Source organism: Xyrauchen texanus, chromosome 37, assembly GCF_025860055.1.
Source record: "Xyrauchen texanus isolate HMW12.3.18 chromosome 37, RBS_HiC_50CHRs, whole genome shotgun sequence".
Taxonomy (NCBI): Eukaryota; Metazoa; Chordata; class Actinopteri; order Cypriniformes; family Catostomidae; genus Xyrauchen; species Xyrauchen texanus.
In genome coordinates, this window is record NC_068312.1 from 39093179 (window position 1) to 39117743 (window position 24565).

Sequence of the window (24565 nt, forward strand, 5' to 3'; positions counted from 1 at the left end):
AATATATTGTAAGATTAATAAATACTGTACAAAAATACATTGTTCATTGTTACTTCATGATTCCTAATGCATTATGTTAACAAATGGAACATTGTTTTTAAAGTGTGACCTACATGTCATACAAAATCAATTGAAGTTAACACTTTGGTTTTTCATGTTTGGCCCATACATACTTTCCTATAATCGTCAAACCAATTTAATTTGACACAAGACTTCTTTGACAAATTCTCCATAACAACCAAGTTAGGAAATGTATCCTCCCCTTTTACTCCCCAATTTGTAATGCCCAATTCCCAATGTGCTCTAAGTCCTCGTGGTGCCGTAGTGACTCGCTTCAATCCGGGTGGCGGAGGACGATTCTCTGTTGCGCATGTTATCACGTGACTTGTTGAGTGCGTTACCATGGAGACGTAGCGTGTTTGGAGGCTTCACGCTATTCTCCGCGGCATCCACGCACAACTCTCCACACGCCCCATCGAGAGCGAGAACCACATTATAGCGACCACGAGGAGGTTACCCCACGTGACTCTACCCTCCCTAGCAACCGGGCCAAATTTGGTTGCTAAGGTGACCTGGCTGGAGTCACTCAGCACGCCCTGGATTAAAATTCGTGACTCCAGGTGTGATAGTCAGCGTCAATACTCGCTGAGATACCCAGACCCTCCCTAGCAACCGGGCCAATTTGGTTGCTAAGGAGACCTGGCTGGAGTCACTCAGCATGCCTTGGATTCAAATTCGTGACTCCAGGTGTGATAGTCAGCGTCAATACTCGCTGAGATACACAGACCCTCCCTAGCAACCAGGCCAATTTGGTTGCTAAGGAGACCTGGCTGGAGTCACTCAGCATGCCTTGGATTCAAATCCGCGACTCCAGGTGTGATAGTCAGCGTCAATACTCGCTGAGATACACAGACCCTCCCTAGCAACCAGGCCAATTTGGTTGCTAAGGAGACCTGGCTGGAGTCACTCAGCATGCCTTGGATTCAAATCCGCGACTCCAGGTGTGATAGTCAGCGTCAATACTCGCTGAGATACCCAGACCCTCCCTAGCAACCGGCCAAATTTGGTTGCTAAGGTGACCTGGCTGGAGTCACTCAGCACGCCCTGGACTAAAATTTGTGACTCCAGGTGTGATAGTCAGCGTCAATACTCGCTGAGATACCCAGACCCTCCCTAGCAACCGGGCCAATTTGGTTGCTAAGGAGACCTGGCTGGAGTCACTCAGCATGCCTTGGATTCAAATTCGTGACTCCAGGTGTGACAGTCAGCGTCAATACTCGCTGAGATACACAGACCCTCCCTAGCAACCAGGCCAATTTGGTTGCTAAGGAGACCTGGCTGGAGTCACTCAGCACGCCCTGAATTCAAACTCATGACTCCAGATGTGATAGTCAGCGTCAATACTCGCTGAGATACACAGACCCTCCCTAGCAACCAGGCCAATTTGGTTGCTAAGGAGACATGGCTGGAGTCACTCAGCACGCCCTGAATTCAAATTCGCGACTGCAGGTGTGACAGTCAGCGTCAATACTCGCTGAGATACACAGACCCTCCCTAGCAACCGGGCCAATTTGGTTGCTAAGGAGACCTGGCTGGAGTCACTCAGCATGCCCTGGATTCAAATTCGAGACTCCAGGAGTGATAGTAAGCGTCAATACTCGCTGAGATACCCAGAGCTCCTCTATTGAACGTTTGTTACATATCTGCACTGTAGATTCATGAAAGACGCACTTTTGCAGTGCAATGTGAAAAATGTCAAAAAACCTGATTGTGACTTTGAATTGGAGCTCCTATGGAAGATATATTAATGTTTACTTCCATCAGTATCAGTTAGAATGATTTCATGCAAGGGCATCGCCCGGAATATTTGTGGGTGGGCCTCAATAAAAATGGACGGGCTAAACTTGCCTTCAACAACGTTGAGGCGGCGCATTCAAACAGTTCTTTCATGTTCTCAGAATTTATGCATTTTTTTCTGGGTGGGCCTGGGTCTAATTTGGGTGGTTGGCTGATTTCATCTATGTTCTGGAGGACATCGGCCCACATGTTCAGTTACTGCAGCAGCTGCATTAAACCCAAAACATACTCGGATTCTACACAAGCTTGATTTTGCTCTTTCAGGTCTCGTTGGTATGTGCATAGGCCAAGCCCTCGCATACTTGCGTGAAGTATGTTTCTGGCCTTAGACATGCAGCGCAAGTCCATATCTGACGAATGGAAAGAGTGGTTGGACGTTTCTATGTACAGTGGTACGGTTGCCTCTTTTCGCCTCATTGCGCCTCATTGCGTGCTGCTGTAGTGGTTTGGTGAGTCTGATGTCTCATTGAGGCTCGTGTGTGCGATTTCATCATCATCATCGTCATCATCTTTGTGAGATTTACTGTGAGTATTGAAGAGATCTGATACAAAGAATACCTGCATAGGGAGAGTATGATGTGATTAAACTGTGTGTTTGAGGACAGAGTCACAGCGCGTCATGTTTGTGTCACCAATGTTCTTAAAAACAGTGCATTACTTACAGTGAATAAAGCCACGAGCGCTCCTTGTATGAGCCCAGTGAGAACGTCACTCCAGTGATGTTTATAATCAGACACGCGTGACAGACCCACATAAAGAGACGCGGCGATAAAAGAGAACTGGAGAGTCGGTCTCAGGAGTCGAGCCCATCCGAATCGCAGTCTAGACTGGAGATACAGCTTTACACCAGGAAGAGTTTATATTAGCAGCAGACAATAAAACTATGCTCTGTGATATTTTCCAGATAAACTGCACTTGCACATTTACATTCGAACACACTTACAGCGAGGAACAGCATGCAGTACATGGAGAACGAAGAGTGGCCAGAATAAAAGGAAAGCCTGTGAATAGAAGATCAGAAGTGATTATTAACAAACAAGCTGCAAGCACAATACTGCCTTTTATTAATCAAATTTAGAGGGTAAAATAATGTGTGTATGACTGGGTGAATCTCACAAAACCTGTCATGAATAATGTCCCAAAATCACAAGGAAGAAATGTATGCATTAATGCATTTGGCAGAGTGCATTTAATGTATATGAATAGGTACACTAAAAAATGTATTAATAAATATTTAGCCATATATATATATATATATAGGAAACCGATGGAGTGCGTACTCCGGGTAGGGAAGGAGGTATTGCCCCAAGTGAAGGAGTTCAAGTATCTCGGGGTCTTGTTCACGAGTGAGGGGACAATGGAGCGGGAGGTTGGCCGGAGAATCGGGGCGGTATGCACTCGCTCTATCGCACCGTCGTCACGATAAGTGAGTTGAGCCGGAAGGCAAAGCTCTCGATCTACCGGTCAATTTTCGTTCCTACCCTCACCTATGATCATGAAGGCTGGGTCATGACCGAAAGAACTAGGTCGCGAGTACAAGTGGCCGAAATGGGCTTCCTCAGAAGGGTGGCGGGCTTCTCCCTTAGAGATAGGGTGAGGAGCTCAGTCATCCGTGAGGAGCTCGGAGTAGAGCCGCTGCTCCTTTGTGTCGAAAGGAGTCAGTTGAGGTGGTTTGGGCATCTGGTAAGGATGCCCCCTGGGTGCCTCCCTAGGGAGGTGTTTCAGGCACGTCCAGCTGGGAGGAGGCCTCGGGGAAGACCCAGGATTAGGTGGAGAGATTACATCACCACACTGGCCAGGGAACGCCTCGGGGTCCCCCAGTCAGAGATGGTTAATGTGGCTCGGGATAGGGAAGTTTGGGGTTCGACCCGACTTCGGATAAGCGGTTGAAGATGGATGGATATATAGATACACTCACATATATAATAACATACACACATACATACATATATATATATATATATATATATATAGACACACACACACATATGTATATATATATGTGTGTGTGTGTGTGTTTATATGTATATTTCAAATGTTTGTATGTATATGTTGTATATGTATATTCTTTTGTATTCTCTTTGCACTGGAAGCTTCTGTCACCAAGACAAATTCCTGTGTGTGTGTGTGTGTGTGTGTGTGTGTGTGTGTGTGTGTGTGTAAGCATACTTGACAATAAAGCTCATTCTGATTCTGATTAATTTTTATTGTCGGCTAAATGTTATTTCTTTTTGATTTTGAAATGTAATCTGAACATGTTTTTGTGAGGTTCGTCTGACTGCTCGTTCAGTGTTCGGCACTCACCGGCCTTCATTGCTGATGGTTTGATCTCCAGTGCATGTGAAGTTCTCAATATAACCGGATTTGCAATCAATGAGACTCCAATTCGGCTTACACGCAGTCAGGAAATGTGGCCGCAGGCGACCGATAGAGTATTTGGCGATGTCTGTGAGTGACTGGCTCAACGCCGCTCCAAACACAAATGACCCAATGACCTTGTACACACGACCAATGTATTCATAACTGAATGAAGATCTGGACCTCAGATATATTGGCAAGCACTCACCCAAGATTATCTGTGGAGAGGAAGATAGAGATTTGTGTAGTATATCCACAATAGAATTAATCTTTATTGCATTAGACTTGAACACTTACTACAATCAGTGTGAATGGAATTATAATTCCCATCAGTAACTGGTACGATATCGTGTCTTCTTTAAATGGGTACTTGATGGTGTCATCGCTGCAGAAAAATCCTCTTTTGAAAGGTTTGTGCTGAATATTCAGTACTGCAAAGGGCAGTCCAGCTGAAAAACAGATGAATAGCTTTTTAATAGAAGTCATATTACTTTTATGCTGCCTTTATGTGCTTTTTGGAGATTTAAAGTTCTGGTCACCATTCACTTGCATTGTATGGACTTAAATATTGATCTGTTTCTCACCCACATCTATCATATCACTTCTGAAGACATGGATTAAACCACTGGAGTCTTATGTGAAAGTGAAAGTGTAGATTTATAGTAGATGATGACTTAAATATTGATCTGTTTCTCACCCACACCTATCATATCACTTCTGAAGACATGGATTAAACCACTGGAGTCTTATGGATTACTTTTATGCTGCATTTATGTGCTTTTTGGAGCTTCAAAGTTCTGGTCACCATTAACTTGCATTGTATGGACTTAAATATTGATCTGTTTCTCACCCACATCTATCAAATCACTTCTGAAGACATGGATTAAACCACTGGAGTCTTCTGGATTACTTTTATGCTGCATGTATGTGCTTTTTGGAGCTTCAAAGTTCTGGTCACCATTCACTTGCATTGTATGGACTTAAATATTGATCTGTTTCTCACCCACACCTGTCATATCACTTCTGAAGACATGGATTAAACCACTGGAGTCTTATGGATTACTTTTATGCTGCCTTTATGTGCTTTTTGGAGCTTTAAAGTTCTGGTCACCATTCACTTGCATTATATGGACTTAAATATTGATCTGTTTCTCACCCACATCTATCATATCACTTCTGAAGACATGGATTAAACCACTGGAGTCTTATGGATTCATTTTATGCTGCATTTATGTGCTTTTTGGAGCTTCAAAGTTCTGGTCACCATTCACTTGCATTGTATGGACTTAAATATTGATCTGTTTCTCACCCACATCTATCATATCACTTCTGAAGACATGGATTAAACCACTGGAGTCTTCTGGATTACTTTTATGCTGCATTTATGTGCTTTTTGGAGCTTCAAAGTTCTGGTCCCCATTCACTTGCATTGTATGGACATAAATATTGATCTGTTTCTCACCCACACCTATCATATCATCTCTGAAGACATGGATTAAACCACTAGAGTCTTATGGATTACTTTTATGCTACATTTATGTGCTTTTTGGAGCTTCAAAGTTCTGGTCACCATTCACTTGCATTGTATGGACCTACAGAGCTGAAATATTCTTCTAAATATCTTCATTTGTGTTGTTGAAGAAAAAAGTCACACATCTGGGACAGCATGAGGGTGAGTAAATGATGACAGAATTGTAATTTTGGGGTGAACTGTCCCTTTAAGTGGATGAGCACACAATAAAAATAGCATTTGGAAATAGAGCATAACCAAACTATTAGCTGAAGTCTATGGCACAGTGCCCCATTGCAGCAGTTCAGGATCAATCTATTACTATTTTGTTTTGTATTGATGTACAAGCATTTTGTTTTTTGGTTAGCAGACAGTTTCATGCAGCATACAGTTTTAAGAGAAGAATAGTGTTTCAGTCTGAATCCCATAGTGCTTAATAAACATATCAGATGACATCATTTAAATCATTAGTAAACAATAGATAAACGAAGGCGCTGTGTTCTGCAGAATAGAGTGTCATTTATTCTTGTCAGTTCTTTATTTTCTATTTCACCTAAATACATTAGACACCACAGTCTCCACATTACAGAATTACCATGAATAGCATTTCTGTTCACAAGCTAATGATGCAAATCATATTAAAATGCTTTTGTATCTGTAATAATTTGCATGTAAAGTAGTAAAATATTCTGCTTCTGAAATATGATAATGTGAAGGAAACTTTTAAAAGTATGAATGTGGGAGTACCAATATGTCGAGGATACCCTGTTTGTACTGTACAAATGTGTTATAGATGATAATCTGTTCGTACTGTACAAATGTGTTATAGATGATACTCTGTTCATACTGTACTAATGTGTTATAGATGATACTCTGTTCGTACTGTACAAATGTGTTATAGAGGATACTCTGTTCCTACTGTAGGAATGTGTTATAGAGGATGCTCTGTTCGTACTGTACGAATGTGTTATAGAGGATGCTCTGTTCATACTGTACGAATGTGTTATAGAGGATGCTCTGTTCGTACTGTACGAATGTGTTATAGAGGATGCTCTGTTCATACTGTACGAATGTGTTATAGAGGATACTCTGTTCGTACTGTATGAATGTGTTATAAAGGATGCTCTGTTCATACTGTACGAATGTGTTATAGAGGATGCTCTGTTCGTACTGTATGAATGTGTTATAGAGGATGCTCTGTTCGTACTGTATGAATGTGTTATAGAGGATACTCTGTTCGTACTGTACGAATGTGTTATAGAGGATAATCTGTTCGTACTGTACAAATGTGTTATAGATGATAATCTGTTCGTACTGTACAAATGTGTTATAGAGGATACTCCGTTCAGTACTGTACAAATGTGTTATAGATGATAATCTGTTCAGTACTGTACTGAATGTGTTATAGAGGATGCTCTGTTAGTACTGTACAAATGTGTTATAGATGATAATCTGTTCAGTACTGTACTGAATGTGTTATAGAGGATACTCTGTTCGTACTGTACAAATGTGTTATAGAGGATACTCTGTTCAGTACTGTACAAATGTGTTATAGATGATAATCTGTTCAGTACTGTACGAATGTGTTATAGAGGATGCTCTGTTAGTACTGTACAAATGTGTTATAGATGATAATCTCTTCCTACTGTACGAATGTGTTATAGAGGATACTCTGTTCGTACTGTACGAATGTGTTATAGATGATAATCTGTTCCTACTGTACGAATGTGTTATAGAGGATGCTCTGTTCCTACTGTACGAATGTGTTATAGAGGATGCTCTGTTCGTACTGTACGAATGTGTTATAGAGGATGCTCTGTTCGTACTGTACGAATGTGTTATAGAGGATGCTCTGTTAGTACTGTATGAATGTGTTATAGAGGATGCTCTGTTCGTACTGTATGAATGTGTTATAGAGGATACTCTGTTCGTACTGTACGAATGTGTTATAGAGGATACTCTGTTCGTACTGTATGAATGTGTTATAAAGGATGCTCTGTTCATACTGTACGAATGTGTTATAGAGGATGCTCTGTTCATACTGTATGAATGTGTTATAGAGGATGCTCTGTTCGTACTGTATGAATGTGTTATAGAGGATGCTCTGTTCGTACTGTATGAATGTGTTATAGAGGATACTCTGTTCGTACTGTACGAATGTGTTATAGAGGATAATCTGTTCGTACTGTACAAATGTGTTATAGATGATAATCTGTTCGTACTGTACAAATGTGTTATAGAGGATACTCCGTTCGTACTGTACAAATGTGTTATAGATGATAATCTGTTCGTACTGTACGAATGTGTTATAGAGGATGCTCTGTTAGTACTGTACAAATGTGTTATAGATGATAATCTGTTCGTACTGTACGAATGTGTTATAGAGGATACTCTGTTCGTACTGTACAAATGTGTTATAGAGGATACTCTGTTCGTACTGTACGAATGTGTTATAGATGATAATCTGTTCGTACTGTACGAATGTGTTATAGAGGATGCTCTGTTAGTACTGTACAAATGTGTTATAGATGATAATCTGTTCCTACTGTACGAATGTGTTATAGAGGATACTCTGTTCGTACTGTACGAATGTGTTATAGATGATGATCTGTTCCTACTGTACGAATGTGTTATAGAGGATGCTCTGTTCCTACTGTACGAATGTGTTATAGAGGATGCTCTGTTCGTACTGTACGAATGTGTTATAGAGGATGCTCTGTTCGTACTGTACGAATGTGTTATAGAGGATGCTCTGTTAGTACTGTATGAATGTGTTATAGAGGATGCTCTGTTCGTACTGTATGAATGTGTTATAGAGGGTGCTCTGTTAGTACTGTACGAATGTGTTATAGAGGATACTCTGTTCGTACTGTACGAATGTGTTATAGAGGATGCTCTGTTAGTACTGTACGAATGTGTTATAGAGGATGCTCTGTTAGTACAGTACGAATGTGTTATAGAGGATGCTCTGTTAGTACAGTACGAATGTGTTATAGATGATGCTCTGTTCGTACTGTACGAATGTGTTATAGAGGATGCTCTGTTAGTACTGTACGAATGTGTTATAGAGGATGCTCTGTTAGTACTGTACGAATGTGTTATAGAGGATGCTCTGTTTGTACTGTACGAATGTGTTATAGAGGATGCTCTGTTAGTACTGTATGAATGTGTTATAGCGGATGCTCTGTTAGTACTGTACGAATGTGTTATAGAGGATACTCTGTTCATACTGTACGAATGTGTTATAGAGGATGCTCTGTTAGTACTGTACAAATGTGTTATAGAGGATGCTCTGTTAGTACTGTATGAATGTGTTATAGCGGATGCTCTGTTAGTACTGTACGAATGTGTTATAGAGGATACTCTGTTCGTACTGTACGAATGTGTTATAGAGGATGCTCTGTTTGTACTGTACGAATGTGTTATAGAGGATAATCTGTTCGTACTGTACAAATGTGTTATAGAGGATACTCCGTTCGTACTGTACAAATGTGTTATAGATGATAATCTGTTCGTACTGTACGAATGTGTTATAGAGGATGCTCTGTTAGTACTGTACAAATGTGTTATAGATGATAATCTGTTCGTACTGTACGAATGTGTTATAGAGGATACTCTGTTCGTACTGTACAAATGTGTTATAGAGGATACTCTGTTCGTACTGTACAAATGTGTTATAGATGATAATCTGTTCGTACTGTACGAATGTGTTATAGAGGATGCTCTGTTAGTACTGTACAACTGTGTTATAGATGATAATCTGTTCCTACTGTACGAATGTGTTATAGAGGATACTCTGTTCGTACTGTACGAATGTGTTATAGATGATGATCTGTTCCTACTGTACGAATGTGTTATAGAGGATGCTCTGTTCCTACTGTACGAATGTGTTATAGAGGATGCTCTGTTCGTACTGTACGAATGTGTTATAGAGGATGCTCTGTTCGTACTGTACGAATGTGTTATAGAGGATGCTCTGTTAGTACTGTATGAATGTGTTATAGAGGATGCTCTGTTCGTACTGTACGAATGTGTTATAGAGGGTGCTCTGTTAGTACTGTACGAATGTGTTATAGAGGATACTCTGTTCGTACTGTACGAATGTGTTATAGAGGATGCTCTGTTAGTACTGTACGAATGTGTTATAGAGGATGCTCTGTTAGTACAGTACGAATGTGTTATAGAGGATGCTCTGTTAGTACAGTACGAATGTGTTATAGAGGATGCTCTGTTCAGTACTGTACTGAATGTGTTATAGAGGATGCTCTGTTAGTACTGTACTGAATGTGTTATAGAGGATGCTCTGTTAGTACTGTACTGAATGTGTTATAGAGGATGCTCTGTTTGTACTGTACGAATGTGTTATAGAGGATGCTCTGTTAGTACTGTATGAATGTGTTATTGCGGATGCTCTGTTAGTACTGTACGAATGTGTTATAGAGGATACTCTGTTCGTACTGTACAAATGTGTTATAGAGGATGCTCTGTTAGTACTGTACAAATGTGTTATAGAGGATGCTCTGTTAGTACTGTATGAATGTGTTATAGCGGATGCTCTGTTAGTACTGTACGAATGTGTTATAGAGGATACTCTGTTCGTACTGTACGAATGTGTTATAGAGGATGCTCTGTTTGTACTGTACGAATGTGTTATAGAGGATGCTCTGTTAGTACTGTATGAATGTGTTATAGAGGATGCTCTGTTAGTACTGTACGAATGTGTTATAGCGGATACTCTGTTTGTACTGTACGAATGTGTTATAGAGGATGCTCTGTTAGTACTGTATGAATGTGTTATAGAGGATGCTCTGTTAGTACTGTACCAATGTGTTATAGAGGATACTCTGTTCGTACTGTACGAATGTGTTATAGAGGATGCTCTGTTAGTACTGTACGAATGTGTTATAGAGGATGCTCTGTTCGTACTGTACAAATGTGTTATAGAGGATGCTCTGTTAGTACTGTACGAATGTGTTATAGAGGATGCTCTGTTAGTACTGTACGAATGTGTTATAGAGGATGCTCTGTTAGTACTGTATGAATGTGTTATAGCGGATACTCTGTTTGTACTGTACGAATGTGTTATAGAGGATGCTCTGTTAGTACTGTATGAATGTGTTATAGAGGATGCTCTGTTAGTACTGTACCAATGTGTTATAGAGGATGCTCTGTTAGTACTGTACGAATGTGTTATAGAGGATGCTCTGTTCGTACTGTACAAATGTGTTATAGAGGATGCTCTGTTAGTACTGTACGAATGTGTTATAGAGGATGCTCTGTTAGTACTGAACGAATGTGTTATAGAGGATACTCTGTTTGTACTGTATGAATGTGTTATAGAGGATGCTCTGTTAGTACTGTACGAATGTGTTATAGAGTATGCTCTGTTAGTACTGTACGAATGTGTTATAGAGGATGCTCTGTTAGTACTGTACGAATGTGTTATAGAGGATGCTCTGTTAGTACTGTACAAATGTGTTATAGATGATAATCTGTTCGTACTGTACAAATGTGTTGTAGAGGATGCTCTGTTCGTACTGTACGAATGTGTTATAGAGGATGCTCTGTTAGTACTGTATGAATGTGTTATAGAGGATACTCTGTTCGTACTGTACGAATGTGTTATAGATGATAATCTGTTCGTACTGTACAAATGTGTTATAGAGGATGCTCTGTTCATACTGTATGAATGTGTTATAGAGGATGCTCTGTTAGTACTGTACGAATGTGTTATAGAGGATTCTCTGTTAGTACTGTATGAATGTGTTATAGAGGATGCTCTGTTCGTACTGTATGAATGTGTTATAGAGGATGCTCTGTTCGTACTGTATGAATGTGTTATAGAGGATGCTCTGTTAGTACTGTATGAATGTGTTATAGAGGATGCTCTGTTCGTACTGTATGAATGTGTTATAGAGGATGCTCTGTTCGTACTGTATGAATGTGTTATAGAGGATGCTCTGTTAGTACTGTACGAATGTGTTATAGAGGATGCTCTGTTCGTACTGTATGAATGTGTTATAGAGGATGCTCTGTTAGTACTGTACGAATGTGTTATAGAGGATGCTCTGTTTGTACTGTATAAATGTGTTATAGATGATACTCTGTTTGTACTGTACGAGTATGTTATAGAGGATGCTCTGTTTGTACTGTATAAATGTGTTATAGATGATACTCTGTTTGTACTGTATGAGTATGTTATGGAGGATGCTCTATTAGTACTGTATGAGTATGTTATAGAGGATGCTCTGTTAGTACTGTACGAATGTGTTATAGAGGATGCTCTGTTCGTACTGTATGAATGTGTTATAGAGGATGCTCTGTTCGTAGTGTACAAATGTGTTATAGAGGATGCTCTGTCTGTACTGTATAAATGTGTTATAGATGATACTCTGTTTGTACTGTACGAGTATGTTATAGAGGATGCTCTGTTTGTACTGTATAAATGTGTTATAGATGATACTCTGTTTGTACTGTATGAGCATGTTATGGAGGATGATCTATTAGTACTGTATGAGTATGTTATAGAGGATGCTTTGTTAGTACTGTATAAATATGTTATAGAGGATGCTCTATTAGTACTGTATGAGTATGTCATAGAAGATACTCTGTCTGTACTGTATAAATGTGTTATAGATGATACTCTGTTTGTACTGTACGAGTATGTTATAGAGGATGCTCTATTAGTACTGTATGAGTATGTTATAGAGGATGCTCTATTAGTACTGTATAAATGTGTTATAGAGGATACTCTGTTTGTACTGTATGAGTATGTGAATAATCACATGACCAGTTTTACAGGTTTGATCAAAGATCAAACGCGTTCAGATCTGTTCTTTGAACATGAATGAAATACTAATACAGGAAAAATAGATCTAATAATTAAGCTGTTATCGTGCTTTAAATAGACATATAATCTTCGAGAGTCCAGACGTCAGGATGTATTTGACTCACCGAGCAGCAGACAGATCACATCCAGACAAATGCCGAAAGCTCCTTTGGTCTCGAACATTTTCAGTTCCGCAAACACACTTCTGTATTCAGTGGGCAATGTACACTTTCACATTAACTTACAGCACATACAATCGACTGCTTAATAAGCACATCTGTTAAGCTGAAGGTATTCGGATCCGGCAGCTTCTAAAACGAGTTGTTCTTCAGTGCCGCTATGAATCATTGAGAAACATGTTCAGTTTTCTGGTGATGGTCCGATGAAATTCGCCGTTAGATCTCCGGTTACTTCATATCGCATGATGGTGCGGTCGATCCCTCCGTGTGTCAATCATATGTAGGCTCCGCCCACTGCTTCCTCTTTCTCTGCGGTCTCACCAGGGGCGTACATTCCAGCGGAGTTAGGGTGGAGTACAACATGTAAATTCTTCACACTACAACCCCCTCAATGTTCAAGCCAAATCAAGGCCCGTTCACTGATGCTTAAAATAGAACAGAGCCTCTGCATTCTGATTCGCTGGAAATAAATACGTCATCCAGTCCAGATGAGCACAAAGAAATGGGAAAGGAAGGAAAAAAGACAAAGAAAAACGTTTTAAATGGTAAATAAAACAGTATATAGTGAACAACACTGAAAACAATTATGTGTTTGATTTACTTCAAATATTTATGTAGCATTTTTTGCAATACGGTTTTTAAGTAAATTTAACATATGGTGATTTTATGTCAGCACAACCAAAAAAACGTTGTTAGATATACACAAATGCGTCATTTCAATCAACTTTATTTACTTCATGTATGCCACATAAATACACATTTAGAAACTAAAAGCAAATTATTTTATAATTAACACTTATTCCACTGTTTCTGCTTAATCACATGACTACAAAGAAAATAATATCTGAGGTCAAACAAACATGTTTAAAGAGACATTTCACTCAAAAATAATAATTCTGTCATCATTTACTCACCCTAATGTCATCCCAGATGTGTGACTTTCTTACTTCTGCAGAACACAAATGAAGATTCTTAGAAGAATATTTCAGCTCTGTAGGTCCATACAATGCAAGTGAATGGTGACCAGAACTTTGAAGCCCCAAAAAGCACATAAAGGCAGCATAAAAGTACTCCATATGACTCCAGTGGTTTAATCCATGTCTTCAGAAGTGATATGATAGGTGTGAGTGAGAAACAGATCAATATTTAAGTCATCATCTACTATAAATCTACACTTTCACTTTCACATATGACTTCAGTGGTTTAATCCATGTCTTCAGAAGTGATATGATAGGTGTGAGTGAGAAACAGATCAATATTTAAGTCATTTTCTACTATAAATCTACACTTTCACTTTCACATAAGACTCCAGTGGTGTAATCCATGTCTTCAGAAGTGATATGATAGACGTGGGTGAGAAACAGATCAATATTTAAGTCATCATCTACTATAAATCTACACTTTCACTTTCACATAAGACTCCAGTGGTTTAATCCATGTCTTCAGAAGTGATATGATAGGTGTGGGTGAGAAACAGATCCATATGTAAGTCCATACAATGCAAGTGAATGGTGACCAGAACTTTGAAGCTCCAAAAAGCACATAAAGGCAGCATAAAAGTACTCTATATGACTCCAGTGGTTTAATCCATGTCTTCAGAAGTGATATGATAGGTGTGGGTGAGAAACAGATCAATATTTAAGTGCTTTTTTATTTAAAATAATCTCCCTGCCCAGTAGGGGGTCATATGCGTGAAGAATGTGAATCACCAAAAACACAAGAAGAAGAATGTAAAAGTGGAGATTTATAGTAGATAATGACTTAAATATTGATCTGTTTCTCACTCACACCTATCATATCACTTCTGAAGACATGGATTAAACCACTGGAGTCATATCTGAAAGTGAAAGTGGAGATTTATAGTACAAATGTACTTAAATATTGATCTGCTTCTCACCCACACCTATCATATCACTTCTGAAGACATGGATTAAACCAATTGAGTCATATGTGAAAGTGAAAGTGTAGATTTATAGTAGATGATTACTTAAATATTGATCTATTTCTCACCCACACCTATCATATCACTTCTGAAGACATGGATTAAACCACTGAAGTCATATGTGAAAGTGAAAGTGTAGATTTATAGTAGAAAATGACTTAAATATTGATCTGTTTCTCACCCACACCTATCATATCAGTTCTGAAGACATGGATTAAACCACTGGAGTCTTATGGGTTACTTTTATGTTGCCCTTATGTGGATTTTGGAACTACAAAATTTTGGCACTCATTTACTTGCATTGTATGTCCACAGAGCTGAAATATTCTTCTTAAAATCTTCATTTGTGTTCAGCAGATGAGAGAAAGTCACACACATTTATTGTGGAGAATTAAAATGTTTGGGTGAACTGTCCCTTTAAATTATTCTTAAAGTGCAAGGGCTTATGGGTATTCCCCACAACTTCAGTTCTGTACTTGAGTGTGTGAGTTAGAAGGCTCTTCAATATAACACATGCCAAGTGTATAATATAAAGGTTCGACAGGTTTTTAACTCCTGTCAATGTATTCAAATAATTTATTTTTTGGCATATTTTATTTAAATGTGCAAAATTTGGTTTACACAATGACCATTTACTAAGTTTATTAAAAATAACAAATTTCACATAAATTATCAATACATTTATAATATACCACGATATGTTTAACTTTGCTGTAATATGTATATAAAACATCCCTTTTCCTTAAATGTACCTATTCGACCTAAGAAAAATGTCCAAATTACACCAGAACAGTTTTTATAAAACAGGCAAAGAAAAGGTGTACAATGCTCTCAATTTTAATGGGAAAAAACCACAAAGTCTTCCCAAAATCTCACAATCCCCCGTTTAACAGGGTACATTTCAGTACTGGTGCTACAGGAGATATGCCATGCATTTAAATCTAAATAAAATAACAAAATAATAGAATAGAATAGAAATTAATTAAATGCAAAAAGCTTAATGATTAAAGCTCATGGCTTTAATCCACTGAGAAACACCAGATCTTAATGAATTATTCCACGAACAGGCGATTAAATAAAGCGTTTGCTTAGACAAGAGTAGAAGTGTTGAATGTGTTCCTCGTGGCTTTACGTTTGTCGTATTTGTGCGTTTGATTGTTGATGTGTTGCTGGACGAACAGTTTGCTCAGATGACTGTGAGGCGCTTCATTCAAGGCTTTAGACTGCAAACACAATGTAAATGTTTCAGCAGATATATGCTCAGGACAGAGAATCTCATGCCACATGTGAAACAGCGCACGTGACGGCGCACGCACCACCAGCAGCCCGCTGTGAAGGAACTTCCTGTAGAGATGTACGTCATCTGTCGCGCGGCCCTTTGTCAGATCGAATCCACCTTACAGAAACACAGAAGAACGGACATGATGAGACGGACTCGAACAAAAGCTCGCCATGAGCTATAAAACAACGTTTAATTTCATTACCGATGTTTATAAAATCTGATCTGTACAGACACGTCATCCTGAAATCATAATCCTTCCAGAAGCCAAAATCTTTTCTGATCACCTGCAGATGAGAAGCATTTTTCATGAGAAATGACAATCTCCAGTATATCTTTATAAAAAGTTCACTCTTGTCAGTTTTACTCAATACACCCATGTTCATATTAACAGGAAGTTTACATTTACATGTATGCATTTGGCAGACGCTTTTATCCAAAGTGAATTACAGTGCACTTATTACAGGGACAATCCCCCCGGAGCAACCTGGAGTTAAGTGTCTTACTCAAGGACACAATGGTGGTGACTGTGGGGATCAAACCAGTGACCTTCTGATTACCAGTTATGTGCTTTAGCCCACTACGCCATCACCATCCAAAGTGACTTATAGTGCACTTATTACAGGGACAATCCCCCCGGAGCAACCTGGAGTTAAGTGTCTTACTCAAGGACACAATGGTGGTGACTGTGGGGATCAAACCAGCAACCTTCTGAGTACCAATGTATTATACAGAGCACTTATTACAGGGACAATCCCCCCGGAGCAACCTGGAGTTAAGTGTCTTACTCAAGGACACAATGGTGGTGACTGTGGGGATCAAACCAGCAACCTTCTGCTTACCGGTTATGTGCTTTAGCCCACTTCACAACCACCACTCCTCCAGGAAGCCTCTCATCAACTTTACTTAATCCATTAAGTAAAATTATCTGAAACTGGGCAAGAGATTTCTAGTTCCCAGCATGCATTGCAAGAGCAATGCTAAGCATGCAAAGATTTAGAGTATCACTAAAAATGTCATTTTGTTTAGTTGGCTTTACTTGATTTAGTTAGTTTCCCTCTACTTAAAGTAATTAAGTTGAAATCACACAATCATTTTAATTCAAGAGACCTCATGTGCATCCTCATGTGAAACCTCAATCCATGATTGAACTGCGTTCAGCCATTATAATGACTTATATCAGTGAATTAAACACATCTTACCAGCTGTTCTTCAACACGAGGAACATTGTGACCATACAGGACCTTTGGATTATACTGACTGAACATCACTGGATAAAACACTTTTTTACCTATCAGAACACAAAGATGCTTCAATGGCAGCAAATACATTACAGTGGGAATTCTAGTCAAACGTGCAACATTTGTGACATCGAAAGCATGAAACAGAAGCATTTTCAATGGTGGCCTCATTCCTTTGGACCTTATGTGTACCTGGTTCTGCATTAATTCGGCAGGATTTTAGGAACTCTCCTGTAAATCGAACATTCACATCACAGAAGAAGAGGAGAACATTGCTGTGCTTCCACCCGCGCACACCGACCTCCAGCCCTCGAGCTCTGGAGAACTCTTCATGTAGATGAATCAGAGTCACGTTCTTGTAGTTCAACCTCCTGAAGAACATAATGAAGACAGCAAAGAATGACTCGTATGACTCTCTAATATGTGTCATTAAATGCCGTACTGTACGTGCATGACAATCAAACACAATGCAGTGAAGTGTGTTTGCTTGATATTTATAAATATATTTAATTATTTCCTAAAAGTGTCTTTTCTACCTTGATATTAAGTCCAGAATTCCTTTCACTTCATCCAGCTTTTCTGACCCAAACAATACCACGGTGAGATGCGTTCTTCCATCCTGACGCACGCCAGCTTCACTGAGACGCAAGAAGAGGAAATTAAACGATTTAAGATCGTAATTCACCTTTCAAAATAAACGTTTGAGATTCAGTTTTACCTGAAATTCTGCATGAATTGCCTGAATGTGTCCACGCTCTTGGTCAGCGGTACAATTACGTTTATAAGGATTTTGGACGCGTCAACGAATACATCCTTAACTTTCATCAGCGGTGCAAACGGACGGAAGAAAACGAGTCTTCTGAAGTCTGGAACGCCGTTTTCTCGGAATGCAAGATCGTATATCGTTCCTTTGTCTCTTTCTGTGCGAAAGATTCCTGCGAAAGAAAAATGACATTTTAGTTGGTCTTTTAGTGTGATTTAATTATATAAACTCATTTAATCCAGCCCTCCTCATTTGTATGCAGATTCCGTAATTAATAAAGGAAGTATTTTCCTCAACCATTGGAGCATTTCAAGCTTTAAATACATGTAAATTGGTGTTTTTACGAGCCGCATCAGCAGGGGGCAGTCAGCGTGTGTCACCAAACCGCACAAGCAGCGCTGCCACACAATGAGAGCTGGACAAAGCACAACTCAAGATGCGATTTTCAAAGTTTGAACTACTTGTATGTTAACAGAGCATCCTAAATATGCAACGTTTATGATGCCGAAAACCATAGAGACACTCAAAAAGCGTCCATCTGATGCAAACATACTGTGATTCCGCACACCTGCCCCGAATCAGGCTAATTAGCCCTCGAGAGTGATAAAGGCCGACTGGAGATGGCAGTGCAGGAGAGAGAGAGTTACAGACAGCTGTCCGACACCTGTGTGTTTGTCTATTTGTTTAGTTTTATAATTAAAATATGATTTATATTGTCAAGCCGGTTCTTGCCGCCTCCTTTACCTTAATCCCTTTACACTGGTGCCGAAACCCGGGAAGGAGGAGGGATGCGCTGTAGTAGAGTCCTTGCCACTACCATCCACCCCAATGGAGCAACCGTGGCCATCCGCCGGGGGACGGAAGAGCCCGGCCACTTGAGAGCGGATGAACGGCGCGAAGGGAGAAGGGGCTCCTAGCCAACCGTCTGGAGGGGTCAAGGATGCTGCCAGGGGCGGGAAGAGATTCTACCAGCCGCTAAACGTGGCGGGGTTTGAGACCACCGACCGCGAGCAAGGAGGGGCTCCCGGCCGACCGCCTGGAGCAGGAGAACCGCTGCCAGGGGCGGGGGAGACCCCTTCTGTTTCCCGAGAACGTGGCGGGGTGTTCCCTCCACCAGGGGCCGGAAGACTGCCTCCGATCCGCCCGGGGAGGTGCGGCTGTCGTTCATTGGAGGTTGGAGGAGTGGCTGAGGAACATTTTTGTTTGTTTTCCTCCCCTTGTCCCCTCCCTCATCCAGGTAGACGGGGATGACCTGCCGACAGATGGTGCGGAAGGCACGCCCCTCCCCAGGGTTGTCTACACATCCGGCCCCTAATCAGGATAATCAAGCCTCAGAGACGGATAAAGGCCGACTGGAGACGGCAGTGTGCGACAGAGAGATTTACAGACAGCTGTCCGACACCTGTGTGTGTGTTTGTCTTTCTAAGTTTTGTATTCAAATATTATTTCTATTGTCAAGCCGGTTCTCGCCGCCTCTTTTCCATTTTTGAACCCCATTACACATACAAAGACCAACAGCTAAAAATAGCGCAGACGGAAAGCAAGAACGCGTCCTGTGAGATCAGGACAGATCGATTAACCGTGACAGCTCTATTATGTCATTTTACAAAAGTGCTTCCTTAAGGAAATCATCATTGATATTGAGATCTTTCACCCTCTAAGAAATCTTTAGGTGAGTAAATCCTTCTGCGCCGTGTGTCTCCAAGCTGCGGTTCATTCAGCACCTGTAACGCAGCTTCTAATGCTCCGTTCAGCTCGTTCCGGCGGTCTGGACGGAACGGTCTTTCCACCGGGTGTCGTGTGAGGCCCATCTCCAACTGATACACTCTGTGAAGGGTGAAACTCTCAAATGGCAGAACAGCAAACTCATTCAGCACCCGTTCACCTGTGTGGACCTCTGAACATTGGAGCTGTTTCTGCAGAAACTCCTCCAGCTCTGAGGGGCTTTTGTCCCCATGATCCAGCGGGAACATGACGGCAGCTTGTTCCACAGATCTCTGCAGCTGTCTGCTCCGCTCCTGCAGCTCTTTCTTCAGCTGGGAGATTCGTTTGGTGAGGTTGTTGGTGTACTGAAGATACTGCTGCTCGTGATGTTGCAGTAAAACCTTGTATGTCTTTCCAGCCACCGTGTGTCCTGACCAGGTTTGGTGTTGAGGTCTTTGGCTGTGTGTTCTGCATGCCAGACAATAGAGGAGCAGCACACAGCAGAACATCAACGCAAGAATAACACGCCTGCTGTGTGTCAAGACGAGAAACCATCTCTTCAGCATGACTGACTGTAACTGGGCAACAGCGGGTGAAACTGTACGATTGCTTTCTAACTATCGAGCCACAAGTTTGGTCATATAATGCAGTTCCAGTAAAAACTCTGTCAACATCATGTTATTTCCTCCATCACTTTGGTTCCGGATTCTTGATGCCAATTAAAGTGTCTGAGATTCCAGCGTTTTCTGAAGGCTTTACCTGAAATCAAGAAGAAACGGGTGTCATGATTGTACTATACGTTTATTCAATGATGGACAAATGAATGCACTAATAGACAAATTGATGCATCAACTATTATTCAATCTGGCTGACTTAACACAAAATACTTACTCCATTTGATCAGACTATATTTTAAAAGATGATTTGAAGCACAAAAAATGTATTACTTAATCGAATGATTTGGTAAGATTGTGACATAGCCAGAAAACAGAGCATACATTCGTTTTCATCACAGGGAGTGGGCTCGCTCATAATCCTGCCCAAAAACACTGCCATGAATAAAGAATGGTATCAAAACATCCTGCACGAGCAAGTGGGTTGGAGATGGCATCAGATCATCCTGTGGACTTCACAGAGGATCAACTGATGCCAACTTCATCTGTAAGACATCAGATACTTCATATGCCACTGTCTGAACCTTGGACTTAGGATGGACCCCTCCAAACCTCACCGAAATGACCTGCCGTACAAAATCTTTGTTTAAACACTTACTTAGTTTAATCATTTTAATCATATTTAATCAAACTACAGAATGATGTCTCTAAGACTTTTTAGATTGTACAGCCGTGGCCAAAAGTATTGGCAGTGACATACATGTTGTGTTTTGCAAAGTTTGCTGCATCAGTATTTGTAGGTTATTGATTCACATGTTTCTATGGTATACTGGAAAACAATGAAGAGCGAATAAAGGCAAAAACACTCAATATATGCAATGAGTTGATATTTATATTGTTGACCCTTGTTCTTCATCACCTCTGCAATTCACTCTGGCATGCTGGATATCAGCTTCTGGGCCAAATCCTGACTGATGGAGATCCATTCTTGCCTTATTAGTGCTCGGAGTTGATCACAGATTGTGGGCTTCTGCTTGTCCACTCGCCTTTTGAGGATTGACCACAAATTCTCTATGGGATTAAGATCCGGGGAGTTGCCTGGCCACGGACCCAAAATCTCAATGTAATGATCTCCGAGCCACTTCATTATCACTCTTGCCTTGTGACGTGGTGCTATCATGCTGGAAAATGCACGGATCATCACCAAATTGCTCCTGGATCGTTGGGAGAAGTTGCTCTTGCGGGACATTTTGATACCATTCTTTATTCATGGCCGTGTTTTTGTGCAGGATTGTGAGCGAGCCCACTCCCTGTGATGAAGAGCAACCCCACACACGGATGGTCTCAGGATGCTTCACTGTTGGCACAGGACTCATGCTAGCGTTCACCTTTTCTTCTCTGGACGATCATTTTCCAGATGTCCCAAACAGTTGGAAGGGGAAATAACTTTGGACTGGAAATAACTAATGGAGTGGTGGTGGTGTAGTTGGCTAAAGCACATAACTGGTAATCAGAAGGTTGCTGGTTCGATCCCAACAGCCACCACCATTGTGTCCTTGAGTAAGACACTTAACTCCAGGTTGCTCCGGGGGGATTGTCCCTGTAATAAGTGCACTGTAAGTCACTTTGGATAAAAGCATCTGCCAAATGCATAAATGTAAACTTTGCACCAGTCTTCTGCTGTCCAATCCTTGTACGTCCTGCAGAATTTAAGTCAGACCTTGATGTTTGTCTTGGAGAGAAGTGGCTTCTTAGCTGCCCTTCTTGACACCAGGCCATTCCCAAAAGTCTTCGCCTCACTATCCGTGCAGGTGAAACAGTGAAGTTTGGGTTTTTGTGATTAAGTTCATTTTATTTAGCCAATGAAGCTTTTTGCAATTATTTAAAATGCATCTGATCTCTCTGCACAATAATCTAGAAAAAATGTGAATCAACACCACAACAACTGAAGCTGAAAACTCAAAATGTATGTTACTGCCAATACTTTTGACCACGGCTGTACAGCCTCATTTTCTGTTAAGCTGCTTTTAAACGATGTGTGATATGAAAAGCGCTGTACAAATAAAACTGACTTGAACGCACTGTGGGGAAAGTTTAATCATCTTTTTGTTCCATTACAAAACAAATAAAAATAGCTTAACTTTGAGAAATAGTATTCTTTTATAAAGTCTAAATACAGCACATATCCAGATGCATAACTTGTGATAATATCTATAAATTAAGGCATTGAGTTAGAGTTATAGAGACCAGGAAACTATAAGGGGAACACTGAAGCCACCTATAGGCTATACTTGTAATTGCTATTAAATTGTCATGTTTTTTCCAGCAGCAGCAGCTTTACCATAATGCATGACTCAAAGAAGCCTTTTCAAATAAATTCAAGTTTTTTACTGAAGGTACGAAAAATTGATAATTTTATACAAAAATGTAATTAGTGTGATTTGAGCTCATTTAGGTCTAAATCAATTAAATCCACCAAAATGAAAATAAAAATAAATAAATGTGATAATAGCACATGCAAGTTGTTAGTTAAGAAGTATGACAGAAAATGTGCCAAAAACATTTGTTTTATTTATTGGGGGGAAAAAAGGTGATGCACGAAGACTGTTTCGGTCAATTTTGACCATGAAGCTTCAGCCCAGTATGAACAGAACGTGAGGATTTCGTAAAGCCAGAGCTCCCACTGGCATGAAAAATAAGTAAAGTAAATAGTAGGAAATTAAAACATTTTGATGTGTCCTCTGTGATTGTGGCTAGGCGGGAAAACATAATCCTTTGCACTTGAATTTACGTGTATTTGTCAAAGCATGGCAACTTATGTTTTCATGGTTTTAATTAAACTTTGTCAGCATCAGTGTTTACTTTGGTGATGTTACTACACTAGTACAGTTGATGCAACTAATGTTTGGGGAAGTTTGCTGACAAACTACATTTAATGTTAGTCGAGACATCTTAAGAATATTTATTTAATCATGCATTCTCAAACGTTATGGTCAAATAACCCCGAGAATACAAGTTCATTGAACTTTATAATATAAAAGTTTCATTAAGTTGGTGCAACTAATGTATCTTAAGTGAACTATTTATTTTAATACATATTTAATCAGCGTTCACTGAAGTCACTTTCTGCCCAACTAATTAAGACACACGTGTGCTGAAAACCAACAAACACGGAATATTTACACGTGTGTCTGCTCTAATACACACAGGTTATTTTCTGTATTTTGCATAATATTGTAAGAGGTTGTAACCCTTTTCCAGTGTCAGTTTGCAAAAATTTGAACCTCCAGTTAGTTGTTTAGTAACCTTTTTTTAACCAGGATAAAACTCATTGTTGGACATAAACCCACAGATAAATTAACCTGAAGAAATTGATACACTGACCGCCACCTTTTGGCAAAATGACGGCTGGCTCAAGAGCAAAATAACCCATCATCTCCTCTTCAGATCATTATAACACATTCCCAAAAATATCTAATGTCTACTTACTGTGTTCTTGATTCCTCTCTTAAGATAAAGTTTGATCTTATAAGCACCAGCTGCATTTATATGTGTACCCTCATGGTGCCGGCCTCCCCAGTATGTTTGCAGATTACCTGTAGGAGGTTTTGTGAACAGCTCCTCTGTATTTCTCTCGGGGGTTTCAGGGGAAACTCAAGAGTTCTGCTCACTGGATGCTCTGTTGTGCTCCGCACGACTCCTCCCACATCAACTATGAAAGCCAAGTTGTTTTGCAAGGATGAGAAACAAGAGCTCAATTCACAAAACTTGAGAAATGTAACTCAAATGCCTTTCTATAAGTACTGTATGTGTCTGCCAGCTATTGTCCCTGGCATTTCTGGTATAGCTAATTTATCCAGAGTCTCACAAATGAGGAATAAACCACAAGTGATTCATTTTAGTTAGTCAGTGATATGAGAAGTGCTGCAATACGGTTTGCATTTCAGAACTGCTCAGAGAAGTACAAGCAGAGCGGAGAGATGTGTCTTAAAATGTCTTTTGAAAGTTGCATGAGAGACGGACGTTCGGTTAGAGCAGCATTGCAGTAGTCCATTCTCGATGTAACGACCCTGGACAAGCCGTTGTCTTGCATGCTCAAATAGGAAAGGTTTGACCTCCCTAATGTTGTACAGTGTCTTTGAGAACACTACCCCAAAGTTCTTGACTGTAATGGATGGTGTAATCGTTGACAAGTCATGTTTTTTTTCCTCCCAATATTGGAACGCCCAATTCCCAATAAGCTCCAAGTCCTCGTGGTGGCGTAGTGACTCGCCTCAATCCGGGTGGCG

At 40.2% G+C, this 24565-nt stretch overlaps 2 protein-coding genes across 3 annotated transcripts; both read right to left on the reverse strand.

The window, feature by feature from the left end:
* Window positions 1-1253: 1253 nt before the first annotated feature.
* LOC127630390 (phospholipid phosphatase 1) lies at window positions 1254-12992 on the reverse strand. The gene is made up of 6 exons (XM_052107862.1): window positions 12680-12992; window positions 4513-4664; window positions 4162-4433; window positions 2801-2858; window positions 2520-2696; window positions 1254-2415 (listed from the first exon to the last, which is right to left on the reverse strand). The coding sequence occupies exons 1-6, from the start codon at window positions 12735-12737 to the stop codon at window positions 2281-2283; spliced, it is 852 nt and encodes a 283-aa protein (XP_051963822.1). The 5' UTR covers window positions 12738-12992; the 3' UTR covers window positions 1254-2280.
* Window positions 12993-15104: 2112 nt separating this feature from the next.
* Window positions 15105-23982, reverse strand: csgalnact1b (chondroitin sulfate N-acetylgalactosaminyltransferase 1b). 2 transcript variants are annotated; one of them, XM_052107828.1, is made up of 8 exons: window positions 23873-23982; window positions 19613-20421; window positions 17914-18130; window positions 17732-17833; window positions 17388-17566; window positions 17157-17245; window positions 16160-16241; window positions 15105-16071 (listed from the first exon to the last, which is right to left on the reverse strand). In XM_052107828.1, the coding sequence occupies exons 2-8, from the start codon at window positions 20226-20228 to the stop codon at window positions 15764-15766; spliced, it is 1593 nt and encodes a 530-aa protein (XP_051963788.1). In that variant the 5' UTR covers window positions 20229-20421; window positions 23873-23982; the 3' UTR covers window positions 15105-15763. The 2 variants fall into 2 exon arrangements, with proteins under 2 accessions (XP_051963788.1, XP_051963787.1); XM_052107827.1 differs by having other exon boundaries at window positions 23766-23899.
* Between the last annotated feature and the right edge of the window lie 583 nt (window positions 23983-24565).

What these genes read in the sequence shown, in the direction of transcription:
- csgalnact1b (XM_052107828.1), bottom strand. Translation starts at nt 20,228, where the DNA reads ATGCTGAAGAGATGGTTTCTCGTCTTGACACACAGCAGGCGTGTTATT. An exon ending in CCGAATTAATGCAGAACCAG is followed by an intron (nt 17,246 to 17,387) that starts GTACACATAAGG and finishes GTGTTCTGATAG; the next exon opens with GTAAAAAAGTGTTTTATCCA. An exon ending in ATCAGATTTTATAAACATCG is followed by an intron (nt 16,072 to 16,159) that starts GTAATGAAATTA and finishes TGTTTCTGTAAG; the next exon opens with GTGGATTCGATCTGACAAAG.
- LOC127630390 (XM_052107862.1), bottom strand. Translation starts at nt 12,737, where the DNA reads ATGTTCGAGACCAAAGGAGCTTTCGGCATTTGTCTGGATGTGATCTGT. An exon ending in ACCATCAGCAATGAAGGCCG is followed by an intron (nt 2,859 to 4,161) that starts GTGAGTGCCGAA and finishes TTCTATTCACAG; the next exon opens with GCTTTCCTTTTATTCTGGCC. An exon ending in CGCTCGTGGCTTTATTCACT is followed by an intron (nt 2,416 to 2,519) that starts GTAAGTAATGCA and finishes CTCCCTATGCAG; the next exon opens with GTATTCTTTGTATCAGATCT.